Source organism: Hyla sarda, chromosome 2 (genome assembly GCF_029499605.1).
Source record: "Hyla sarda isolate aHylSar1 chromosome 2, aHylSar1.hap1, whole genome shotgun sequence".
Classification (NCBI taxonomy): domain Eukaryota; kingdom Metazoa; phylum Chordata; class Amphibia; order Anura; family Hylidae; genus Hyla; species Hyla sarda.
Window position 1 is genome coordinate 276,896,408 of NC_079190.1, and position 23,391 is coordinate 276,919,798.

At 39.6% G+C, this 23,391-nt stretch overlaps 2 protein-coding genes across 3 annotated transcripts in view; one reads left to right on the top strand and one right to left on the bottom strand.

Annotated features, from left to right (window-relative positions):
- LOC130356125 (uncharacterized) overlaps positions 1–16,482 on the top strand; it is an 88,751-nt gene extending 72,269 nt beyond the window's left edge. The window contains exons 4-5 of the mRNA XM_056557191.1: positions 15,769–16,132; positions 16,254–16,482. Of these exons, the coding sequence (XP_056413166.1) occupies positions 15,769–16,132; positions 16,254–16,482 (593 nt within the window). The remainder of the gene's footprint in view (positions 1–15,768; positions 16,133–16,253) is intronic.
- A 107-nt stretch (positions 16,483–16,589) lies between these two features.
- LOC130356123 (protein argonaute-1-like) overlaps positions 16,590–23,391 on the bottom strand; it is a 104,940-nt gene continuing 98,138 nt past the window's right edge. For both annotated transcript variants that reach the window (XM_056557188.1, XM_056557189.1), the window contains 4 exons: positions 21,554–21,688; positions 20,568–20,669; positions 17,990–18,189; positions 16,590–16,716 (listed from right to left, as the gene is read on the bottom strand). In XM_056557188.1, coding sequence (XP_056413163.1) covers positions 16,608–16,716; positions 17,990–18,189; positions 20,568–20,669; positions 21,554–21,688 — 546 coding nt within the window. In that variant the 3' untranslated portion in view covers positions 16,590–16,607. The remainder of the gene's footprint in view (positions 16,717–17,989; positions 18,190–20,567; positions 20,670–21,553; positions 21,689–23,391) is intronic.

Below are 23,391 nucleotides of genomic sequence, written 5' to 3' on the forward strand. Positions count from 1 at the left end.
GTACTTATGAGCTGCTGAAGTTGAATTGTTCTTTTCTCTCTAAGTGCTCTCTGATGACACGTGTCACGGGAGCTGTCCAGAATAGAAGCAAATCCCATAGGAACTGCCCAGAGCAGAATAGGTTTGCTATGGGAATTTGCTTCTACTCTGGACAGCTCCCGAGACACGTGTCATCAGAGAGCACTTAGACAGAAAAGAACAACTCAACTTCAGCAGCTGATAATTATTGGAAGGATTTAGGTTTTTTAATAGAAGTAATTTACAAATCTGTTTAACCTTCTGGAGCCAGTTGATCAGGAAATATTTAAACTTCTAAATCTCCTTTTTTACAGCGTAGCTTTAAAAAAAGATACAAAGAGATAGCAACACAGTATATGCTTTAATGCAGACCATTTTATAAACAAACAATAGGCAATGTATTTACAAGTAGTAGTGTTTTTAGTTAATCCACAGACTGTAGTTATTTTTTATCATTACTGTAACAGTACCTTTAAAATATGAGCCAATAATCTGGTATTAAAACAAAAAAAGTGTGCTGCTGATGTAATCTCAGTTTTGTCACTTCCACTGGTATATAATCTTTTTATTATTCAAAATAAAACATTTTCTCTCTGAAGTGCTAAAAGGTAACCTATGTGCATATGACCATACATTCCAACATTGTGTTGGCATTTGGAGGTATAAAAGATCTTTCATGTTAAAGTAAAAACCTAAACCTAGAAGTACATGAAAGACGTGCTTATTGCTGTGCTGACATCCACTCATACCCCAAGAAAGATTAAACACACCCCCACGGATCAAACAGAACCAATAAAGGCTGTAATCACATAAGCTGTTTTTGTCACAGCTTTTTTTTTCTCAAAATAACAGTACAATTGAAAAAAAAAAATCAAAATATAAAAAAAAAGTAAAAAAAAATTGCCATATGTGATAACATTCCTTAAAAGAACATGCTACACACTTTGTCTACAACACACTGAGTATTTGGAGTACCCAAAGATAAACCAGGCTGGCACATCTGTTTACTTTTGACAAACTGAATTTTACACTAAGGGACCTACTAAGGCTAGAGTTACATTGTAATCTTTGTTGGATGTAGTCCCACAAGTGTTAAACTACTAAATGAATGTGAAAAGTCAGTCTGTCAGTATTCCGAACTTGTGTGGTCACCTTGTATTCCAACACTTCCTGATCCTTTGTTACGCTACTATTATTTTAGAAATCTGTAAAATATGGTCATTCAGCTGCAGGGACTACTCCACTCTTAACCTCCTCCTTTAACTGGATTACTAAACAATAGCACTCATACATGTAGATTCTTCCTGAATAATCCCACATCAACACAAAGAACTTTAGGCATTTTTACAGTTGCGTACATTGATGGACAGAAGGGGATAACATTGTAAAATTGAAGCCATGGTGCCGAGGTAAACAGAAAATGAAACCCCGGTTTACATGATGATCCCACCCATATCTGTAAACAGTGTACTCAGCATGTTTGGTCAGTGTGGTAGAGCAGACTTCAGCGCTGGATCACATTCAGCACAATCCCTTTACCTGAATGCCTCATTTATATACAGATTACTGGTAAGGGAAGCATGGAAAGGAATCTCAAAGAAAGGTTTAAAAATAGAATCATGGATCTACTGCTATTGGTCCAGAAAGTGAATGCAAATGGCTATGTGTTATCTAATAGTGTGAATGAGTGCATAATGTAAAGTGTCAATTGTACACAAGCATTCACAAATAGTGAAACAATGCAAAGAATATATAGAGTGCAACGTAGTCATGCTTGGCAATAACGCTTCAGGTGTGGCTACAAGTCACTAGCATTAAGTGGATCTTTTACAAAGGGAAGGACTATTGAGAACAGATGATCAAAACTGCACATGGCCAACAGCTCATGTGTTTTCACCCTTAATGCTAAATTCTCAACCTTTACTGCACAATTAATAGTAGTCATTTGTATGAACGCTTAGCCTGAGAGCTCTTCACTTTCCTCTTTTTTATTATATAGTGCACAAACCAAACATTGGACAGAAAAAAAAAAAAAAAAAAAGAGCAAAGACTTAAAGACCATTTTCACAGTTTACACAATTCAGCCAATTGCTGCTGCCATTTTGCAACAGATATTACTAACTTACATAGTAGAAATATCACTATGGTCTCCTTGTATAGTATTACTATAGAAAATACCAGAGTCAAAAATGCCAATAAAATTTTCCTTTTATTTCATTATTTAAAATATAAAATCAAATCAATACATTAACATGATAAATGAACATAGAGCTGATGTCCGGTGACTACTGAACCACAATACAAACAATAAAGTGTGCACAAAGGGAAGGTGCCAGGTGCTGTAAACTATATATGTATGGTAATGACCCCAAGCATAGACTTACTCATCTTCATCAAGAGGCCTCTTGATAAAGATCAGAAACGTGCATCGAGGTGGGAGGGGCGTTCAGGTGTTTGTCCCATTATGGGTAAGCATAATATGATTTACGTGTGGGTGACCCAGGTTTAAAGGAGATCTGTAGTGCAAAATAACTTATCCCCTATCCGAAGAGTAGGGGATTAGTTATAGATCGTGGGGGGTCCGAGCGCTGGGGCCCCCTCGGGATCTCCTGAACGGGGCCGCAGCAGTATGCTGGAAAGGGGGCGGCATGACGTGGCGGCCGACACGCCGCCTCCATGTACCCCATAGAGCTACATGGAGAGGGAGTGTCTGCTGCGGCTTTCTGCTGGGGATGAAACTGCACTTCCTGCAGACTGCCGTGGCCTCCTCCAGGAGATCCCGGGGGGCCCCAGCGTTCGGACCCCCTGCGATCTATAATTTATCCATAGGATAGGGGATAAGTTATGTTGCGCTGGAGTACTCCTTTAAGGTGGTGAGAGCACTAGCAGGTTCCGTGTGCAACCTCAGCAATACCAATTGTGTACTTAATGTGTTAGAAGTGAGATATTCTATGCTTGGGGTCATAAACATACATATATAGTTTACAGCCCCTGGCATCTTCCCTTTGTGTGTGCACTTTATTTAATTGTATTGTGGTTCAGTAGTCACTGGACATCAGCTCTATGTTCATTTATCATGTAAATGTATTGATTTGATATTTTAAATAATGAAATAAAAGGTATATTTTTTTGGCATTTTTTACTCTGGTATTTTCTATAGTATACAATATCTGTTCTAGAGTAGCCTATTTATGTATATAGGAGATGTATTGATGCATAGATACTATGGAGATTATGTCTAGAAGGTTAAATATGGATAAACTGCATGTTAATAGAACCTTGGTGTACTTATTGGTCTCCTTGTATAGTTCATTTACTATTTTGTTTTAGTATCATTTTTATGATAATGAGAAAAACGCAAAAATTAACATGATCCACCTTTAATTGCTATTTTATTCTGTGCCTACTGCATACCAATGTAATGTTCTATACAATGTATAAACCAATATGCTCCGCAGCACGCCAAGGTGGTGGCCACAGGCATTTACAAATATAGAAATTAATTCTATGGCTCTATGAAATAAAACAAGGGTTCTGTATCAGCAGAAAAAGGAGCTTCCACCTTTATAAAAATGACATTTTTTAGCACAGAATTTTAAATTAACACATTGTTGGCATCTTAAAGAAATGATACAGTAACTCTGCTTAGCATTTCAATGACATTTTGGCAAAAACACAAATCCTTACAGAACCACATGGCCCATTTACAGTGACTCCACATTACTAAGGCAGCAAATCCAGGGCATAGTGAGATAGTGAGAACATGCATTGGAATGTGTCAATATATGTAGTTACAAACTTTTTTTGTTACTGAAAAATAATTCCTTGCTAACACTACCCCTGCTGTACAACATGCAGATTCTATCAGCACTATTATTGCAGCATCGTGACAGGTGCTTTACTAGTGCCCTATAGTGCAGGGAATGGGAACATTCCCAATAGGCAGCTACTATCTCTTCAGTTATTACACAAATATACTTACTGTACAATCTGGACAAACCATAGCAAAATATAAACATCCAGGTTTAACAAAACTAACGTGTATCTGTTGTCTCTGGCAATGCCTCTTTTGATGACTAGATCGTGACCATGCATTCAATAATTGCTTTTCATTTACAGTATTAAGCAGACACCATGCATGTGAATTGTCAGACGAGAGAAGTGCAAATAGACTTAAAAATATACTAAAATATAATACCACATTGTTTATGCCAGCTTTCATACACTGTATAAGTGCCCGCCCTCCACATAATTTATACTTTTGTCTTCACAATGTGTTTCTGACTATGGGTCTGCTGGAATAGACTAGCCATAATGCCCTGCCAGAGGCCTGTACAACCCGGGCACCATAAAACAACTTTTACTGCTCTATCCTTTATATGTCGATGGGCAACTGCTTAATAGTAGGGTGGCAGATAAGCAAGAACAAAGTCAATAGTGCACTGAGGTCATATATTTGCCCCTGTTCCATCAAGCTCTTATTCCTTAAAGGGTCATAGCGGGTCAGACTCCTGTCCATTTTGTACAATTCTGCATACAGAAATAACAATCTATGGTTATTCTACAAGTGCTCTCTCACAACAAAAGTTGGTGAACGTGACCTGAAGATGACGTCCCTTGGGTTAACACTATCTTAGTATATTAAATATCCCAACTAATTCCTAGCTTGTGAATTGTGGCCAATAACTATTAGGTGACCATTTTTTTTTCCAGCCAGATGAGCATCATACAAGTGGAGTGTGGTCAGAGACGGCTTCAAAATAAAAAGGCGGAAAAACAGTCTTGACAATGAAAAAATAAATATTGTCTATTAACTCTCTTTCTGTCAAATGATGCTGGATAAGAATGTGAAACCTCATGGTTAATTAAAGTAAGGCTATGTTCACACTACCATTAGAGGCTCCATTTGGAGCTTTCATCAGTTCTGTCAGATGTCACAGGTAGAATAGTGCAAAATGCAGTGCTATTATTCCCATTAAATGATGGACACCATAATAGACACAGACCAATCCCATTATAAGTCAGTGGTCTCTGTTGAGTGCTTTTTGTGTCTGTCATTTGGTTCATACGGTCATCATAGCTTCCATCTTAATGTTACCCATGACTGCAGCATGCATACAGCTTTAGAGTGTTCCTGAATAAAATGGGAAGTATTATTTTATTTTTTACTGTGGATGCAAAGTATTTTCCAATCCACAAAAAAACATGGACTTAACATTTACTCAACTGATACTAATATAGGCCTAGGTCACTGTAGTTTTAGCATTTTGTATTAATTCAGACTAGCAATATAGAGGTCAGTCCTCCCGTTCAATTATTATTATTATTTTTTGGACTTTGAACATTTCACAGCAGAGGGAACAAAAACAGACTTCCAAACTTTTCCTTTCCTAGGATCTGTTCCAGTTTTTAGTTAGTAAAAACAGAATGGAAAACAGACCTCTCAGAAGTCAATGAGGCCAAAACAAGCAGCAAATTTTAAGCAAAAAATATAACAATACAAATCAATGAAAAGATGATTGCCTAGATCTTTAAAAGAGGTGTCCAAGAATAGAAAAACAGATAATCTATCCTTTAAAAACCTGTCCTCAGGTTGTGTGTGTTATTACAACCTAGCTTTGCTCCCTTCAATGGAACCAACCTGCAATACCATAAAACATCCTGAGAAAAGGTGTGGTGCCAGTCACTGCCTGTCCTGCTGATGATGATTTAAGGCTGAATGTTGGAGGTTTTGGGTTAAAGGGGAACTCCAGCCCTAAGACATGTTATCCCCTATCCAAAGATAGGGGATAAGATGTCCGATTGCAGGGGTCTCGCCACTGGGGACCCCCTGCAATCTCTCATGCAGCACCCACCTCTCTCAGCTGCACGCAGCGCTGGAGGATCAGTGTCTGAAGCCTCACGACCACGGGGCCGGAGTATCATGACGTCATGTCACGATCTGTCACGCCCCCTCCCATAGGCTTGCATTGAGGGGGCGGGGTGTCACAAGGGGCGGAGTCGTGACCTCACAATACTACGGCCCCGTGGTTGCGAAGCTTCAGACACAGAGCCTCCAGCGCTGCATGCAGCTCACACAGGTGGGTGCTGCATGTGAGATTGCGGGGGTCCCCAGCGGCGGGGATAGGGAATAAGATGTCTTCGGGCCGGAGTACCCCTTTAATGTCCATCTACAGTTACATGGAACAACGTTACTGAAGTGCAGGTGATTTCACAGTGAGCAACATAGATTGACCACAATGCTCACTGCATAAAGGGGTACTCCACTGGAAAACATTTTTTTTTTTTAGCAACTGACGCCAGAAACTGATTTGTAAATTACTTCTTTTAAAAAATCTTAATCCTTCCAGTACTTATCAGCTGCTGTTATGATCCATAGGAAGTTCTTTTCTTTTTGAATTTCCTTTCTGCCTGACCACAGTGCTCTCTGCTGACACCTCTGTCCATTTTAGGAACTGTCCAGAGCAGGATATGTTTTCTATGGGGATTTTCTCCTACTCTGGACAGTTCCTAATATGGTCAGAGGTGTAAGCAGAGAGCACTGTGGTCAGGTAGAAAGGAAATTCAAAAAGAAAAGAACTTCCTGTTGATCATAACAGTAGCTGATAAGTACTGGAAGGATTAAGATTTTTTATGGAAGTAATTTACAAATCTGTTTACATTTCTGGCACCAGTTGATTTAAAAAAATAAAATAAATGTTTTCCAGTGGAGTTGTGATTTATGATCTGTGCATAAAGAAATACATCCTGCTGCCTAGACACCAGTATAAAAGTATGAAGGAGTGAAATATAATTTGGCAATACTACATAATATCCCTATACAATCTAGGTTAATTTGGGTATTTACCATCACTTCTGGTTTCTGGGACAGATAAAGAGCTGGCACATCCACCATCTAAGAGTCAGTTACATGCTATACTCTCATGCCGCAGCTTACGTCCTGCGACATTTCGCTACAGCGTACATTGGGGGGAATTTACTAATAGCAGTTATACAAAGTCTTCTAGGGAGGAATCACAAAGTAGACAGAAATACATGTCTACTCTTAGGGGGAGATTTATCAAAACCTGTGCAGGGGAAAGTTGAGCAGTTGCCCATAGCAACCAGATTGCATCTCTCATTTTTCAAAAAGCTTCTTAAAAAATCTGATTGGTTGCTATGGGCAACTGGTCAACTTTTGTTGTTGATAAATCTCCCTCTTAGTGTTTAATTATTCAGACAGTCAGTAATCCATTAGAAATAGTGTAATGAAACGACACTTGGCACATTAGAAGTACTCTAGCAGTAAGGCTCACACATATTGTTAGGCAACAAGAAAACCTGACTTTGAAACTGACAATTTCAATTCTCTATTATTAACAAGAAAAACAATAATAGCGATACAAAGTATGAATCCAAACACATAATAATGATCATTTCATATTTGACACTAACAAGGATATAAGTGTTCACTCTGCTGGACACTCCGGAAAACTTAAAAAAAAAAAAAAAAAAAAGTTTTAACAGTGTGGACTAATGACATGCCTACACCACAGATCACGGCTCCCCGAGCAGCCTCTCCCTCTAAATGTATTCTATAGTATTTCCTTAGCATCACACCCATACAAGTGCTTCTATGTGTGTGCACACCGAGTCTCCCTTGCAGGGTGTTAACCCCTTAGCTTACTACCACTGCCGCTTCCCACAGAAGTTAAAGATGAAATGGGAGCGGCCAGAGATTTAATTGATGTGAGTCATTTTGGCAAAGGCAGCCCCAAAACCCACGTAATGCAACTTGCCATAACAACTAAGGCATAGAGGGCATAGTCAAATTATGTCCACATTTTATTATGGGTACCTGAATACAATAATATATATCTAAAAAAAAAATGGGTTTCCAAACAGATATGAAAATAAAATGTTAAGTGCATGAAAGGGCTTGTTGGGTTTTTTATTGAAATGAATGATATTATAATGAAATGTAAACTAGAATGCACTAATTCACTTAAAAAATAGTAACTCATGGAAACGGCCTACACATACAAACCTTACAACAAAAAATGAAAATGGACAAAAGAATCCCAGTGAACTATGGTAAGCACAGGAGGTTCTGAAATCTGATAACGCTTATTGACATCTGTTTGAGGCCATCTGTTAACTACAATGACTGGTTTTAGGGAACAAATACTATAGGATTTGTTTTTTTATTACCACAAATGGATATTACATGGCACAGACCTCACTTTCCAGTGGAGGCTGCTTTTAGCACAAATGATCTGTTTCACTTAAAGGGGTATTCCGGCCTTAGCCATCTTATCCCCTATCCAAAGGATAGGGTATAAAATGTCTGACTGCAGGGGTCCCGTGCAGCACAGTGATGTTACGCCATGCCCCCTCCATAGATGTCTAAGGCCAGAATACCCCTTTAAATCTTACAGCAACATCACAACATTTTACTGTATACAACACTCAGCTTTACTTACAGTATTACAGAGGATTATCACCCTAGTATAAAAGCAGAGGTGGATAAGCCACAGCAGCCAGACATAGTGTGAGCACTAGTGAAAGGCCTTTCGGATTAAAGAAGAAGTATTATACTAAAAAAACTATCCCCTATTTGCAGAATAGGAGATAAGTTTTAGATTGCAGGGGGTTCGAACGATGGAGACCCCCACGATTTCCTGTACAGAGCTCCGGCTCTCCCCGGGAGCAGCACGCCATAACCCCCGTCTGAAGCGGGCGCAGCCACGCCCCATCCATATATCTCTATGGGAGAGGCGAAGATTGACGAATGGCTCTCCCAAAAAAATATAAGGAAGGGATGTGGCGGCTCCTGCGGATAGGGGATACATTTTTTTAGTATGATACTTCTCCTTTAATTTCTCATTTCTAATCCAGAAAAATGTACACCTGCATTACAGAAAAAAAAAAAAAAAAGTTTCACCATTTTAAAACATATCATACAGGACACAATGTTGAAGGCAAATTTCTGTCATTTCTACTCATTTTAATGGTGAAGTAGATGGTCACTGATAAGGATAGTGACAAACCAAGACACTCTCCTTCATTCTGTGAAAACTATGGATCAGAATTATGGATCTAAGTAATAAGGTGTTGAGGTTTTTCCAGTGAGAGAAAACATGGAATTTCCTATGACAATGATACATCTACTATTTCTGTTTCACAAACAATTGAAATAGAGCAACAAATGGATTCAGTTTCTAACCCAATAATGGAAACTCCCCAAAAATACAACTCTTCAATCATCTGAAACGCGTTCTGCTATATCTTACAAGAGCTGGCACAGGGAAGTGAAGAACAATTTGCACCATTGACCCATGTTTCTTGCAGTTTTATAAATCCTCTTTAAACCAGTTAAGTGTCCTAGACACAAAGTTATGGGTATTATCTAGAGTACTGCATAGCAATTGCTTTGCTTTTTAAGTAGTCCTAACAGTTATAAGTAATACTTTTAGTGTGTATTTTGTACATTTTGAGTACTGGTAAAAATGTTAGGAGAGAATTTGAACAAATAATGCCTTGTGATGTAGATAAGTACTGATTTTTTTTCTTGTATTTTAAATACCCATCTAGCACCTTTGTAGCACTCTCATAGGGGTACCAATACTAGACTTTACAAATGTAGTGTAGAACTGTCAGCAGAACAGAACCAGGGCACACAAAGTGTAAATGTCATGACTAACTAAAACTAGTGTTACATTTTTTGTGTGCAGCCATTTAGATTTTCAACTTTGGGTTCAAGCCTTCTGCGGTTACAATAAGAAATTATACAGATCATATTTGACCAATGACTACAGTTTACTATAGACATTACATTTTTGCTTGCTGATCCAATATCCCCTACTCCTATTTACATACACCTTCATGCTTAGGCAGTCTTTTCATGCATGTTTATTGCAGACTTGGGAAAACAGTTATCTTAGGTCTGTGATCAGTGTGACAGGATTTTTTTTTACCATGTGCCTAATACTCATTTTCACTGCCTAGTATCAAACACCTTCTAATGTATTAATTGGAATCTGACAACTCTATTTTTGAGCTACAACAGTGTTTTATAGCTGTTGGGGTATAAAAGAAAATTGTTCCCTTCCTGAAGCTGATGGTGACTGCAAAATGTATAATGTCCCCTTTTCATTTCCTAGCCAAGTGTCAAGGAGGCATAGCCACACTCTGTAAGTGCCATCCTCCCCTCCCAGCCCCTCCTTGACTGACACAGCTCAGTAGGTCAGTAAAAGAGGTGCTGAGAGGTGATGGTGAGTGGAGTTGTACCAGGCTGCGACACTTGAGCAGCTCAGCCCCGGTAAGAAATAAAAAAGAGAATGTTTGGCAACCAACATAAGTTCCAGGGATGATAGTTTGCTTTCATGCCCCAACACCTATGCAATGGCTCTTAACAGCAAAGTTATACAGATTTGTAAATTACTTCTATTTAAAAATCTTAATCCTTTCAGTATTTATCAGCTGCTGTATACTACAGAGGAAGTTGTGTAGTTCTTTCCAGTCTGACCACAGTGCTCTCTGCAGCCACCTATGAACGTGTCAGGAACTGTCCAGAGCAGGAGATGTATTCTAAAAGTGGAAATTATTCTTAGTAAGTAGAAAAGGGCACTCACCATCCAATTGCAGTTAAAATCTTCATCTTTATTTCATCATTAAAGAATGATATTACATGCCGGCAGGCTAGCTGGGAGAAAGGGAGGCAAGGAGACAGTGGTAGCTACTTCGCACGCCTTCTGCGCTTCGTTAGGCTAGGCTATAGCCTAATGAAGCACAGAAGGCTTTAATGATGAAATAAAGATGAAGATTTTAACTTCAATTATATGGCGAATGCTGTTTTCTACTTACTAAGAATAATTTCTGCCTATGCATGGACTAACAAATTATTTCCACGCTAGACCATAACAGAGCACCACGTCAAGCAGCTCCACATCTATACCCCCAGCATATAAGGATTCGGGAGTAGCCGGTTTTCTCCTTCTACTATACCATAGTATTCTAAAATGGATTTGCTCCTGCTCCGGACAGTTTCTTACATGGCCAGAGGTGTAAGCAGAGAGCACTGTGGTCAGACTGGAAAGAACTACACAACTTCCTCTAAAGCATACAGCAGCTGATAAGTACAGGAAGGATTAAGATTATTAAATAGAAGTCATTTACAAATATGTATAACTTTCTGGCATCGGTTAATTTATAAAAAAAATAAAAATTCTGCGGAGTACCCCTTAGACCGTATCCCTCTAAAACTAATGTCTTCCTTTACAGCAAAAATCAACCAGTACCCTGTTGGTGTGTTGAAAAAAAGCCTTTCTGGTCCAGGTCTGACAAGTAATAATATATCAGGAAATTGTAGATAATGCAATAAAGATTTCGGTGACCTCAAATGTGTATGGCAGGCTCTCAACTCTTCCCTGACGGAGAGAGGAATTGGGCATGTTGGATTTCAACATGTTTGCTCTTTTGGCAAATAAATTGCCATAAGGGGAGTCTGGTAGAAGCTTTCTCACCTCTCCCAATTCAGAATACATACACAGCCAAGCTTGCATGTATGTGTGATGATCAGGAGAGATAGCTGTCGGCCAGAGATGATCATTTAAGACCGTATTAACCTCATATGATTTTAGCCTGATCTTATGATTTAACTGCTATTTAAACACTACAAAAGGGTATTCCATGACCCTGGGGTTCTAGTGAATATGTACATATATTGTGACACTCCAGGCCATGTAGATGAGTCTTAAGCAGTGAGGTAGGCACCTGCATTTTTTGTCCAGAGTGGCCTTTTAACAGAAGAATTCACAAAGTGATCAGTAAACGTAATATACTTGGTATTCGCAAATGATAATATATATTTCATAAACAAGTATGGGTGTATATTTTAGTCACAAAAGAGTTATTGCAGGCTCTGGTATTTTGTCTGTGTAGAGCACGATTTGATAGTTCCTGCGAGATTTATATTTCTATGCCGCCCTCTAGCTTTCATCAGAATATGTAGCATACCGTGAGGCACAATGATAAAAGAACAAATTGGTGAAAGCACTTGCTATGAAAACACTCTCCCAAAATTAATAGAGCACATTATCTATGGCACAAAACAATAAAAAAACAATAATGCAATTTTAACCTATGCTTGACCATTAATACATTTTTATGGGTAGGGCTGACTACAAACTCAAAAGTCTATAAACCAGAAACACAAAAATGTAATGTACAGAAAATGGTTGACACCATAATAATGACCTTATTTGTTTTATAGAACATAACAGTGTAACCTAGCATCTTTATGTGCTATGAAATAATGCAGCCCAGCCAACAGAGTATCGCACATTCTCTGGACACTGCTTATTCATGAATGCATTGGTTATCTTCACTAGACTACAGGAAATAAGTCAATTTATTAGAACTTTGAGAAATCATGGTCAAATATACAAGGTATAAGGTCTATACAATCTAACTAAAAATAAATAGTGACAAAAAAATATTTCATTATGTTAACAATGCTATTTTTAATAAAAAATAAGCTATTATGGCATTTACCATATTTAATGGACTGTAAGACGCACAGGAAGACATAGAGTAAAAGTGGAGACTCACATTCAAGTTTTACCAAAAATTTGTCAGTTTTCATACACAACTGTACTGCCATGTTTGTGAAGGATCACGTGAGTGTCACCACAATAAGGGTCAGAATTCCATGTTATGTCAGATTTAGCAAGTGTCCCTAAATGTCTTCCAGTTGAAAATTAGTCTTAAAATAAAAAAAATAAAAAATAAAAATTGAGAAAATGTGTTCCTTTCAGTTTCTAATATGTAAGCCAATGGAAAAGTTAGTTCATCCAAACATTATACACAAAAACAGCACCTGTTCTTCAAATATACACACAACACGGGGACTGTTTAGGCATTGTAGTCCCAAAGCACCCTTATTGTGAAGGAAAACCCATCACTTTATTGGGCTAGCTGTCACTGAAGATTTTATATCAAATGCACCTGCTAAGTAATGCCCCCAAGAAACTAGAAAAGAGCTCTGAAAAATATTTATGGTGTTCCATAGTGCTACATTAACAATACATTGTTCTATGACAAGAAAACTGGGTTCTTGTTGTCTAGAAATAGCAAAAAGACTAACTGATTTCAAATATTCTTCAAGACATCTTACCTCCATGACTAATATAATGAACTGAACTAAAGACATAAAAACAAACAATTACTATTACTGAGGTTTGGTAAAAGATGTTATAGTAGTTGCTGGCAATATTACAGGGGATCAGTCACTAATACAGACCACTTTAGAGCGAGGTAAAATTAGTGCATCCATTATTCGCAGTAATAACTAGTGGACATAATGGTACCCTACTGAATGGCTCCTTACAGGGGTTTTCACAAAAAAGATAAATATGTTTAATTTCACATAATGCATCAGTTAAGACTTATTTGCAATATACAAGCATTTCTAAAATGTTACTGTCTAAGATATATACTTACTAATCTCTGCTTTGATTTGCTCTGTTGCCCTAGGTTAGGACTGAGACTGTTGAACATGCTCAGTTAAAATGGCAATCTCCTGGTTTGTCTAGAAGTAATGGCAGGGGGGGGGGGGGGGGGGGGGGGAGACATCTGATGTCCTCAACTTATCTTTGTGGGAAAACCACTTATTCACCAGCTCCCAAGCTCATGGAGCTCTTCATGTTTTTTTCCTTCCAATGACATGTTGATTTTGCAGGAAATGCCTGCTTGGCCCATCATTGGCTAAGTTTACTGCTGCAGTGAGCAGTTCCTGCAAGGTCGACACATCACTGGAATCAGAAAGAGACATAAAGCCCAGGGAACAGTCAAAGCAGCAATAGTGGAAAATCAAAGCTATATGAGGATGCTTCATTTTTTTAAAATATTTTTTTAGCCACTCGGTACTTTCTAAAACAAATGATATCCCTGAACTTAAGGTAAGCAAACCACAGGTCTATTTTGGCTGACTGGCCCAAAAAATTTACTTGACAGCCAACCCTTTAAAAAAAAAAAAAAAAAAAAAAAAAAAAGTGCAAAGAAACCTGAAAGGCGATCCTGGTATGTCAATCAGAAAACAAGTTGCCTTTTTACATTTACATGATTTGTTTCAGCATCCTAAATGGGACTTTTGCAGGACTCAAGTCCTTCAGGTATGCGTAGGAAGTGAGTTCCTGCACTTTTTCCACAGCAGGAACATGGTTCCCATTAGCAGGACCAGCCCTTGAGTAGAAATCTTGGGTGAGTTCCTGCATTTTTTTCCCCCAGGACTTGACCCGTGGACTTTTGCACCCACTAGGTAAGTGTTAGAAGTACAGCTATTAAATGTGTTAACTGAGAAGTCTTTCTTCATGGCACATCCTTATTAAAAGGTGTTGTGCCATCATGACAACCTTGTTCTCCACAGAACGGGTGAAAAGTGTCCCATCATTGGGGGGTCTGAATGCAGTGTGAGCACTTCAGCAGAAGAAAGCTGGATATGGTGCTAGTCTAACTTCAGCGGTCCCATAGAGTTTGACTGAAGCAGCAGTACGCATATTCAATTGCTGCTCCAATCAAATAGGGGTACACCGGATCCCCTTTTTCATAATCAGAGGCGGTCCGAGCACTCAGGCCCCCATTGATCAGATACTTATCTATCCTGTAAATAGGTGAAAAGTTGTCATTATGGCACAATCTCTTCAAGTTCCAGTTTGGAGCCAATTTTACATTTAGGAATTGAGTGATCAGCAGTTCTGGTACCTTTAGCTCACAATAGATCCCATTAATAAGCCTTTAGCCCCACTGATCCTGAGAATGCTGACTGTAAAATTTAGCAGCCCCTGTCCTGGAAATGAACTGTGCAAAAAGTCAGTATGACTATAACAACATAGTAGGGGACTGTTCATAATACTGTTGTCTAACATATTATTTAAGCTGGCACCAAACTAGAGTGGCATTACCAGTAGGCAGAACACCCATGTATTGTTTAGAAACTGAAACAATTCAGAAAGGAATTAGTCCCTCTCAGTTCAGTTGGGTTCATTCTAGATCTGCAATTTCCACATTTTATGGACGTGTACATTGATTTACCGCTATATGTGATATCATGATGCTATGCAATATTCTGTATGTTGAGAAGGAATCTAAAATACAAACCCCTAAATCTCAATAGGAGTAAAGACCCATTCACCTTTTTTCAGCTACTGATGTGCTGGCTTAGTCAACTCTGTTGTAGTGACCCTATTGCAGGGTACAGTTCCAAGTCATAAAGTTCCTCTTCTGTATAGATACTGCCTGTGCCAGCTCTCGGGATGTTGCGGATACTATTTTGCTTAAAGAATTATTGTGTCAGGAGCATAGTTGTAGCAGTGACACCATACTGGTTTGTAGCATTTTTTTTATAAAGATGAACCATAAAGTATATTCCTGAACCCAGGAAAGGTAGGAGGTACAGTTGAGGATCTGTTCAGAAAAGCAACTATAAGCTTATGATATGGGAACTAGGCAGAGCCATTACATACAGCAAAGATCATCTTGTAGTAATTGCGCGAAGACTGATGGACACAGCTCTAGCCAATCTATCAACAATGAGCTGGTGCTTCTAGTGCTCCTATGTACACTCAGCAGAGCTGGAGAAGCAGGATTATTTTTGTCTTGTCTAGCACTGTAAGGGTTCAAGGCACTTTGCACAATTCTCTTTTACTGCTACCAACTAAAATTAGTGACATGACATTATCTAAATTTATCGAATGCATCAAACTCTTTTAGGATATGAAGGCACGCTGGAGTCAGGTCATCACTGGATAACATCACCCTATTGCTTTGACAAACCCAGCTCCATTCTGCCTCGCTATAAGAAGACCATATGGCACCAGTGGATTCCAGGGGGAAAGTGGCAAGTATTGAATTTGTCGTGGCAGATGAAAAATTGCCTTCAGTCTGATATGATATGTCTGACTTTTTTTCTTAAAGACATTCTAAACACAAAAGAATTCCAGGTCTTGCATCTGTACATCACCACAAAACTGTTGGATGACCTGAAGTTAGCTGAGCAAGCCATGTTGTTGTGCTGGTTACGTTCCAAGGATATGAACGTCTTTTGTGGAAAACACAATGAAGGAGCATTGACAAGGTAGATCTTTGATGCTCATGTTTTACCTCGTAGATTCTTTGTTTTTTTTAATTAGAATTTATCTTTTGTTTAAGGCTCAAAACTGTTTTCTTGTAGCTCTTTTCGTACATTTTTTTTGCAGTGCACATTCATTCTATTCCTCTGGAGCTAGGGGCTCAGCTCAATTTTTTTCTGCCTGCAGTATTGCATTTCAAGTCTTCAAGAAATTTGCTGTGGCAATCAGAGGAGACCTGCTGAGGTGGTGCTCTCTTACATTTCCACAACATGCAAAACAATGTCATCTGTGTCCAACCAATGTGATCCCCACATTGTACCCACATGATGTCATCAGGTTTGACAGTTTGTTATGAGGTACCCTTCTTTTGTAAGGCTCAAGATCCCAGGAAACACAACTCTTCTAAGCCAATGAGGTACAGGATGTGGCAAACAAGTCACATTTAGATATTAACCACTAGGAAATCTACGTGACAAATCATCAGGCAAAATACATGGTGCGCAAAGTGTCTTGGTGAACTTGAACTGCCTTAGCTAAAGCCTGTGGATCTCTTCCGTTGCTTTGTCCGGAAATGTGGCTGCCTTCTCCACTGCAAGAGAAGTTAAAAAACACCACTCAGAATTACTAAACAGGTCTCGAGACTCACATAAACCTCTGGTTTTACAGAACGTCTAACAGGTCATTAACATTGGCGGGTTGTTCCCTTCACACTTAAAGGAACACTCCAAGCAGAAATAACAATGTGTTATGCCTAGACCAGAAGGGCAGTTCATGACTCACAGAGCCATATTTATAACTCCTCTTATAAATAAAAGTTTGTGTTATGAAGGAAACCTTCCCTCACCACATAAGCATATTCCTCGTTTAACGGTATGAGCATTGGTTCCACTAAAAAAAAGCTTAGTGTAATACAGTATCAACTCCTAGTGTTCTTCTAGTAGACTTTACAGTAATCCATTCCCTCCCTCCACATGGTAACAGTAAATGGATGACCACTTCTAATAGTGTAAAGCCACCAGAGATGGTTGTCAAAGGATTCAAGTGTTTAATATACTCAGACTTATAAACACAAAATATTCACAAACTACAGAAATTATGCTCAAAAACAAAGATCATTTTGACTTGAGTCTCACCTTCTTGGCTCCTTTCAAAGAAAGTCCACAGGGCATATATATACTTAAGTACAATAAACACTAGAACCTTCTAAATGTGTGCTATCCTATCTGAAGCACTTTCACGCTTTTACGTTTGGATGTTCTGGGAAAAAATCCATAATGGGATCCAATTGTGAAATTCACATGTGATCAAATTCAGGCTGTCGTGAAAAAACATTTCTGGATTTTGCTTAATGCAATAACAAGGGGGTTAAATCTGCTGCCTTTCTGCTACATAAAATCCCAAAAGGGAAAAAGTACAATGACACAGCATGCCCTGAAATATGCTGAATTTTTTTCCAAACGGTGTGAATAGGATCTTTAGAATCCATTTTACTTGAATGACAAGGACATTTTCTGCACTGATTATACTAATGTTTATCCATTTAGTGTTAACCTGTGGAGGAAAGACCATGACTGGAGGTCATGGATTTGGATGCCTCGAGTGTCAAAGAAGCTCTCCATAATAACTGTTTCCAGGTTATACAGGACTAAGAAATGTTAGCTAGAACTATACACTTTTTGGTTACAAACAGAAAAACTCAATTATTTAGTTTAGGTTCACTATAACAACTCAGATCAAATATATTGGTTAATAGCATTATAAAGAGGCCCTAGGAACGGTTTCCATTTTTACATAATTTAGAAGATTAGAGATTTTAACCATTCCTTCGCCCATGAGGAAGAAAGACAAACACTCGCACACACCTGTCATGTTCCTTGTCTACTAGATGATACCGTGCTCTGAACGCAACTAGTCGGGCATAGTATGCAGGAGCCGGTATAGATACAGATCGCGTGCAGCGCACATATGTGTGACATAGCTGGTACGTGAGGATCTGCAGCTCATCGGCTGTGAATCTATTATCATCCCAAAGAACATAGTAATGTGAGGGACGGCTAGTGCCCTGCAGAGAAGTAAAAAAAAAAAAGAAAATTAAGTCAACAAAATTTATAATTTTCCAACTGCAGTAGCTCTTCAAAGAGGACCTGTGGTCAGCATAAAAAAATAAATAATACGTTTTTATGTCATTTTGGAGCTTTTAGTAGAAATACAATGGGAAGCCACAGATGTGGCAAATTTATTAACCTGTTTATGACCGCCAATACGCCTTTTACATTGCTCAGCGTTCATTGAAGCCCGCTCTATATGCAGCAGGTGCTGTCTGTATCTTACAGCCAAAACCTGCCTGCATCAGACTGCAGTCTGATCCTGGCAGTTTAAAGGGCCAAAGACATCTTATCCCCTATCCAAAGGATAGGGGATAAGATGTCCGATTGTGGGGGGGTTGGCGCCGCTGGGACCCCTGGCAATCTTTGTGCAGCACCCGCATTCTATGCTGGGCTGCTGTTCCAGTCTCGGAAACCTCTGTGTTTCCGGGACTGGAGACGTGACGTCACACCATGCCCCTCCATTCATATCTATGTTCCGAGACTGGAACAGCAGCCCAGCACAGAATGCAGGTGCTGCACAGAGATTGCGGGGGTCCCAGCAGCGGGGTCCCAGTGGAAAACAATCTTTTTAAATCAACTGGTGCCAGAAAGTTAAACAGATGTTTAAATGATTTCTATTAAAAATCTTAACCCTTCCAGTACTTATCAGCTGCTGTATACTACAGAGGAAGTTCTTTTCTTTATGAATTTCTTTTCTTTTGTCTGACCACAGTCCTCTCTGCTGACACCTCTGTCCGTGTCAGGAATTGTCCAGAATAGGAATAAATCCCCATAGAAAACCTATCCTACTCTGGACAGTTCCTGACATGGACAGAGGTGTCAGCAGAGAGCACTGTGTTCAGAAAGAAAAGAAATTCAAAAAGAAAATAACTTTTTAAATAGAAGTAATTTACAAATCTGTTTATCTTTATGGCACCAGTTAATTTTAATTTTTTTTCCACCAGAGTACCCATTTAAAGTTCTTGCCCAGTGCAGATAATCAACCAATATTTAAATCCTTATGTCTCAGGAATGGAAGATATGAAAACCAAATAATAACAGTCGAATCAGGGCACTCAAAGCTACAATGTAATTTATTTATACTAACCACAGGTACGTTAGTATTTACAGGTACATAGTAAGATTATACACTCCAACTACTTTTCAACACATTTCACTAGTAATCTATTAAGATATATTGAGGTTCCACATAATCACAGAAAAGTCTTCCATAGCAACCCATCTTTGCATGGAAAATAGACTTTATTCTTCCTCTTCTTACAGTGACATGCCTGCAGACTTATAATTAGGGATGTCCCGATACCATTTTTTTAAGACCGAATACGAGTACCGATACTTTAGTTCTAGTACTCGCCGATAAAGGGAATCTGACAGCAGGGTAACCCGGTTTCTGGCGCTGCTTACCGTATGATAAGTGGGTTCCTTGTTGTGTACAATGGAGGCGGCTGCTGTAGTATGAGCCAAGATTTCTCTCTTCTCCATTGGACAGAACAGGGAATTTGCACTGGCGGTGAGACCGATGACCACATGGTAAGAAGCGGTAGAAACCGGGTCACCTGCACTATCTACCTATAAATTCATGTTAGTGCAGGTGACTCTGCTGTAAGATTGTCTTTAATAGTAGGTAGTATCCCCCTGCAGACATTAGCAGCTGCCCCCCTTGTAGACAGAAGCCCCCCTGTAGACCACAGCCCCCCTTTAGACAGTGAGACCCCCCTTTAGACAGCAGCAGCCCCCCCCTTTAGACAGCAGCAGGGGCCCCCTTTTAGACAGCAGCAGCCCCCCCCCCCATTTAAACAGCAGCAGGGCCCCCTTGTTTAGACAGCAGCAGGGCCCCCCTGTTTAAACATCAGCAGGCCCCCCGTTTAGACAGCAGCAGGGCCCCCCCCCCCCCCGGTAGACATTAGTAGATCCCCCCTCCTTGCAGGCAGCTCACCTCCTCTGTCGGGTGCTGCCGCTCCACTGTCCCGTTCTCCCGTCCGCATCATGTCGTCCTATGGAGGAGCATGTGACATATACGTCACTCGTTACGCCGGGCGCAGAGAAGGAGGGGGAGTGACGTATATGTCACATGCTCCTCCATAGGATGACATGATGCGGACCAGAGGACGGAAGAACGGGACAGTGGAACGGCAACAGGTATCGGGCATGGTATCGGGGACAATAAACGAGTCCCCGATACCATGCAAATAGCTAGTATCGGCCCCGATACCGATACTAGTATCGGTATATCCCTACTTATAATATATATTCAGAAATTCTATCACCATCAATAATATACAAGTTACATTTCCCATATTCTGTTTGTTGATGATCATTTGCAGCATGTTACCTGGATACCCGCATGACTGCACAGATAAAAGTCAAACTCAAATGGATGTGTGATATTGGTGTCAACGGTTGTCCCTGCAGGAATGTTACCACTTTTTCCAATCTGTATTAAAAAAATAAATAAATTAATAAAAAAAAAAGATATGATGATTTTTCTTAAAAAAAGAACCCACATATGCAGACATTCCATATATATTATGACAATAGGGCTACAATTTTCAACTGATAAATGGTGAACTCCACCAGGACTCCAAAAGTTATCAGCATTACCTGCACTAACCTATTAACAAAGGCTTGTAGTGTGGGTGACACTGATGACAATGGTACTTACAGTTTGTTAATGAGAGGCTTTTTTCCTACATTATTCCCGGTTCTCTTATTATGCACATTTAGTAGCTTGGTGCATTCCCATTTAGCGGGGGGCATTCCCAAGCCCCGAGTACACCATGATGTAGGTCCAGGAGAGTAAACGCTCTCCTCCCCTGTGCTGATCCTCCTCCCCTGTGCTGATCCTCCTCCCCAATGAAATCTCTTTTGCAAACAGAGAGGTTTCAATTCATATGGCCTGTCATCAACAATTGCACAGCCATAGCCACAGGTGATATGAAGTGAAATCTCCCACTTGTGAGAGATTTCACAGGGGAGGAGAGTGTTTACTCGGAAAATCCAGTCTGAATGTCACAGTGTATCCAGGGCTCTGGAGCGCCCTGAGTGAACCAAGCTACTTAATTTTCATAATAAGGAAACCGAGAATAACGGAAAAAAGAAGCCACACATCAGTGGTAAGTACCAATGTCATCAGCATCACACACACTTCAAGCCTAAACCAATAGGTTAGTTCAGGTGATTCTTATGACATTCATTTTAAGCACTGTTCACGGGACAATAGATGCACAGAGCCAAGAGCTTTTAAGAAAGGAGCAAGGGCATCTAAAGTAATCATTTCTAGAAACAGTTCAGTAAATGAAGCAAAATTTCGCCACATACCCGCTCACTACGGTCAGCACAAAACAAGCGTGTGTGATGTCGCTTCTGTACAACAATGTAAGTGATTCCAGGTTGGTAGTCCTTCTCCAGTTTAATACACGCGTCCCTGATAGCCAGCAGCTCATAATGCAGAATCTAAAATAACAGAATAAATTTTTTTTTTAAAAGTTACAGGCTTTACACGAACACAGGAAATATGTTTAAAAGGAATTTTGTGGTGTAGGACAATTTATCCCCTATTCAAAGGATAGGTGATAAGTGTCTAATCACGGGGGGTTTGATCACTGGGAACCCCACAATCTCTTGCCCAGCGCCCAGCCGATCTCTGCTCCATGCAAGGAGACTGTTGACCCCCAACATGAAGCAGTGGACAACACGCCCCCTCAATGTATCTCTATGGGAGAGCCAAAGATACACAAACACTGTATCTCCGGTTCTCCCATAGAGATGCATGGAGGGGGCGTGACGGTCACCGCTTTGTGCTGTGGTTATGACAGCTCCATTCATGGGGAGAGCCAGGGTGCCATGCAGGAGATTGCAGGGGGTCCCAGCGGTTGGACCCCTGCGATCAGATACTTATCCCCATCCTTTGTATAGGGGAAAGATAGTCCTATACCACAGTACTCCTTTAACCCCTTAAGGACTCAAGACAATTTTATTTTTACATTTTCTTTTTTTCCTCCTCGCCTTCAAAAAATCATAACTCTTTTATATTTTCATGTGCCACCAGTTGTCCGTTGTAAAGCCATCACTCACTTTACCATAAAATGTATGGCGCAACCCAAAAAATACTATTAGTGTGGGGAAATTAAAAAGAAAAGCGCAATTTTGCAAATTTTGGAAGGTTTCGTTTTCACACCGAACAATTTATGGTAAAAATGATATATGTTCTTTGTGTCAATATGATTAAAATGATACCCATGATAACATACTTTTCTATTACTGTTGCGCTTAAAAAAAAAAAAATCGCAAACTTTTTAACCAAATTAGTACGTTTAAAATCCCCAGCGATATGAGGGCAAATTTTTTGCACCGTGATCTGTACTTTTTATTGATACCATATTTGCTTATATAAAACTTTTAATACATTTTTTATGAATTTTTGGGGGAATAAAATTTTATTAAAAAAAGCAGCAATTTTTTTTACGTTCTAGCCGTTCACCATACGAGATCATTAACATTATTTTTTAATAGTTTGGATATTTACACACGCGGCGATACCAAAATATGTATATGAATTATTTTATTTTTTTACACTTTTTGGGGGTGAAATAGGGAAAATGGGACAATTTACATTTTTAGTGGGGGAGGGTTTTTTTCTAATTTTTTACTTTTAGTTTTACACTTTAATAGTCCCCATAGGGCATAGCACTGATCAGTGTTATCGGTCATATTCTGCTCTGGTCTGCTCGATCTCAGACCAGAGCAGAAGAACCGTGGGAGGCAGGTGAGGGGACCTCTGTATGCCGTTCTGGATGATCGGATCGCCACGGCAGCGCTACGGGCGATCCGATCATCCATTTTAGCGACCGCAACGCTGCAGATGCAGTTATCTGTATTGATCATGAGGGGTTAAAGGCGGACATCCACGCGATCGCTATCAGTAGCTGGGACCTGCCGCGCATGACCCGAGCATCGCTCCGATTATGTATAGGACGTAAATGTACGTCCTGGTGGGTTAATTACCACCTCACCAGGATGTACATTTACATCCTGCATTGTTAAGAGGTTAAAGGGGTACTCCGGGAAACCAAACCAATAGCCTATCCTTTCACTCTCATCAACCTATTTAATTGTCTAAATATCATTCATTAGCTATATAGAGCCTCTGTCCCTGT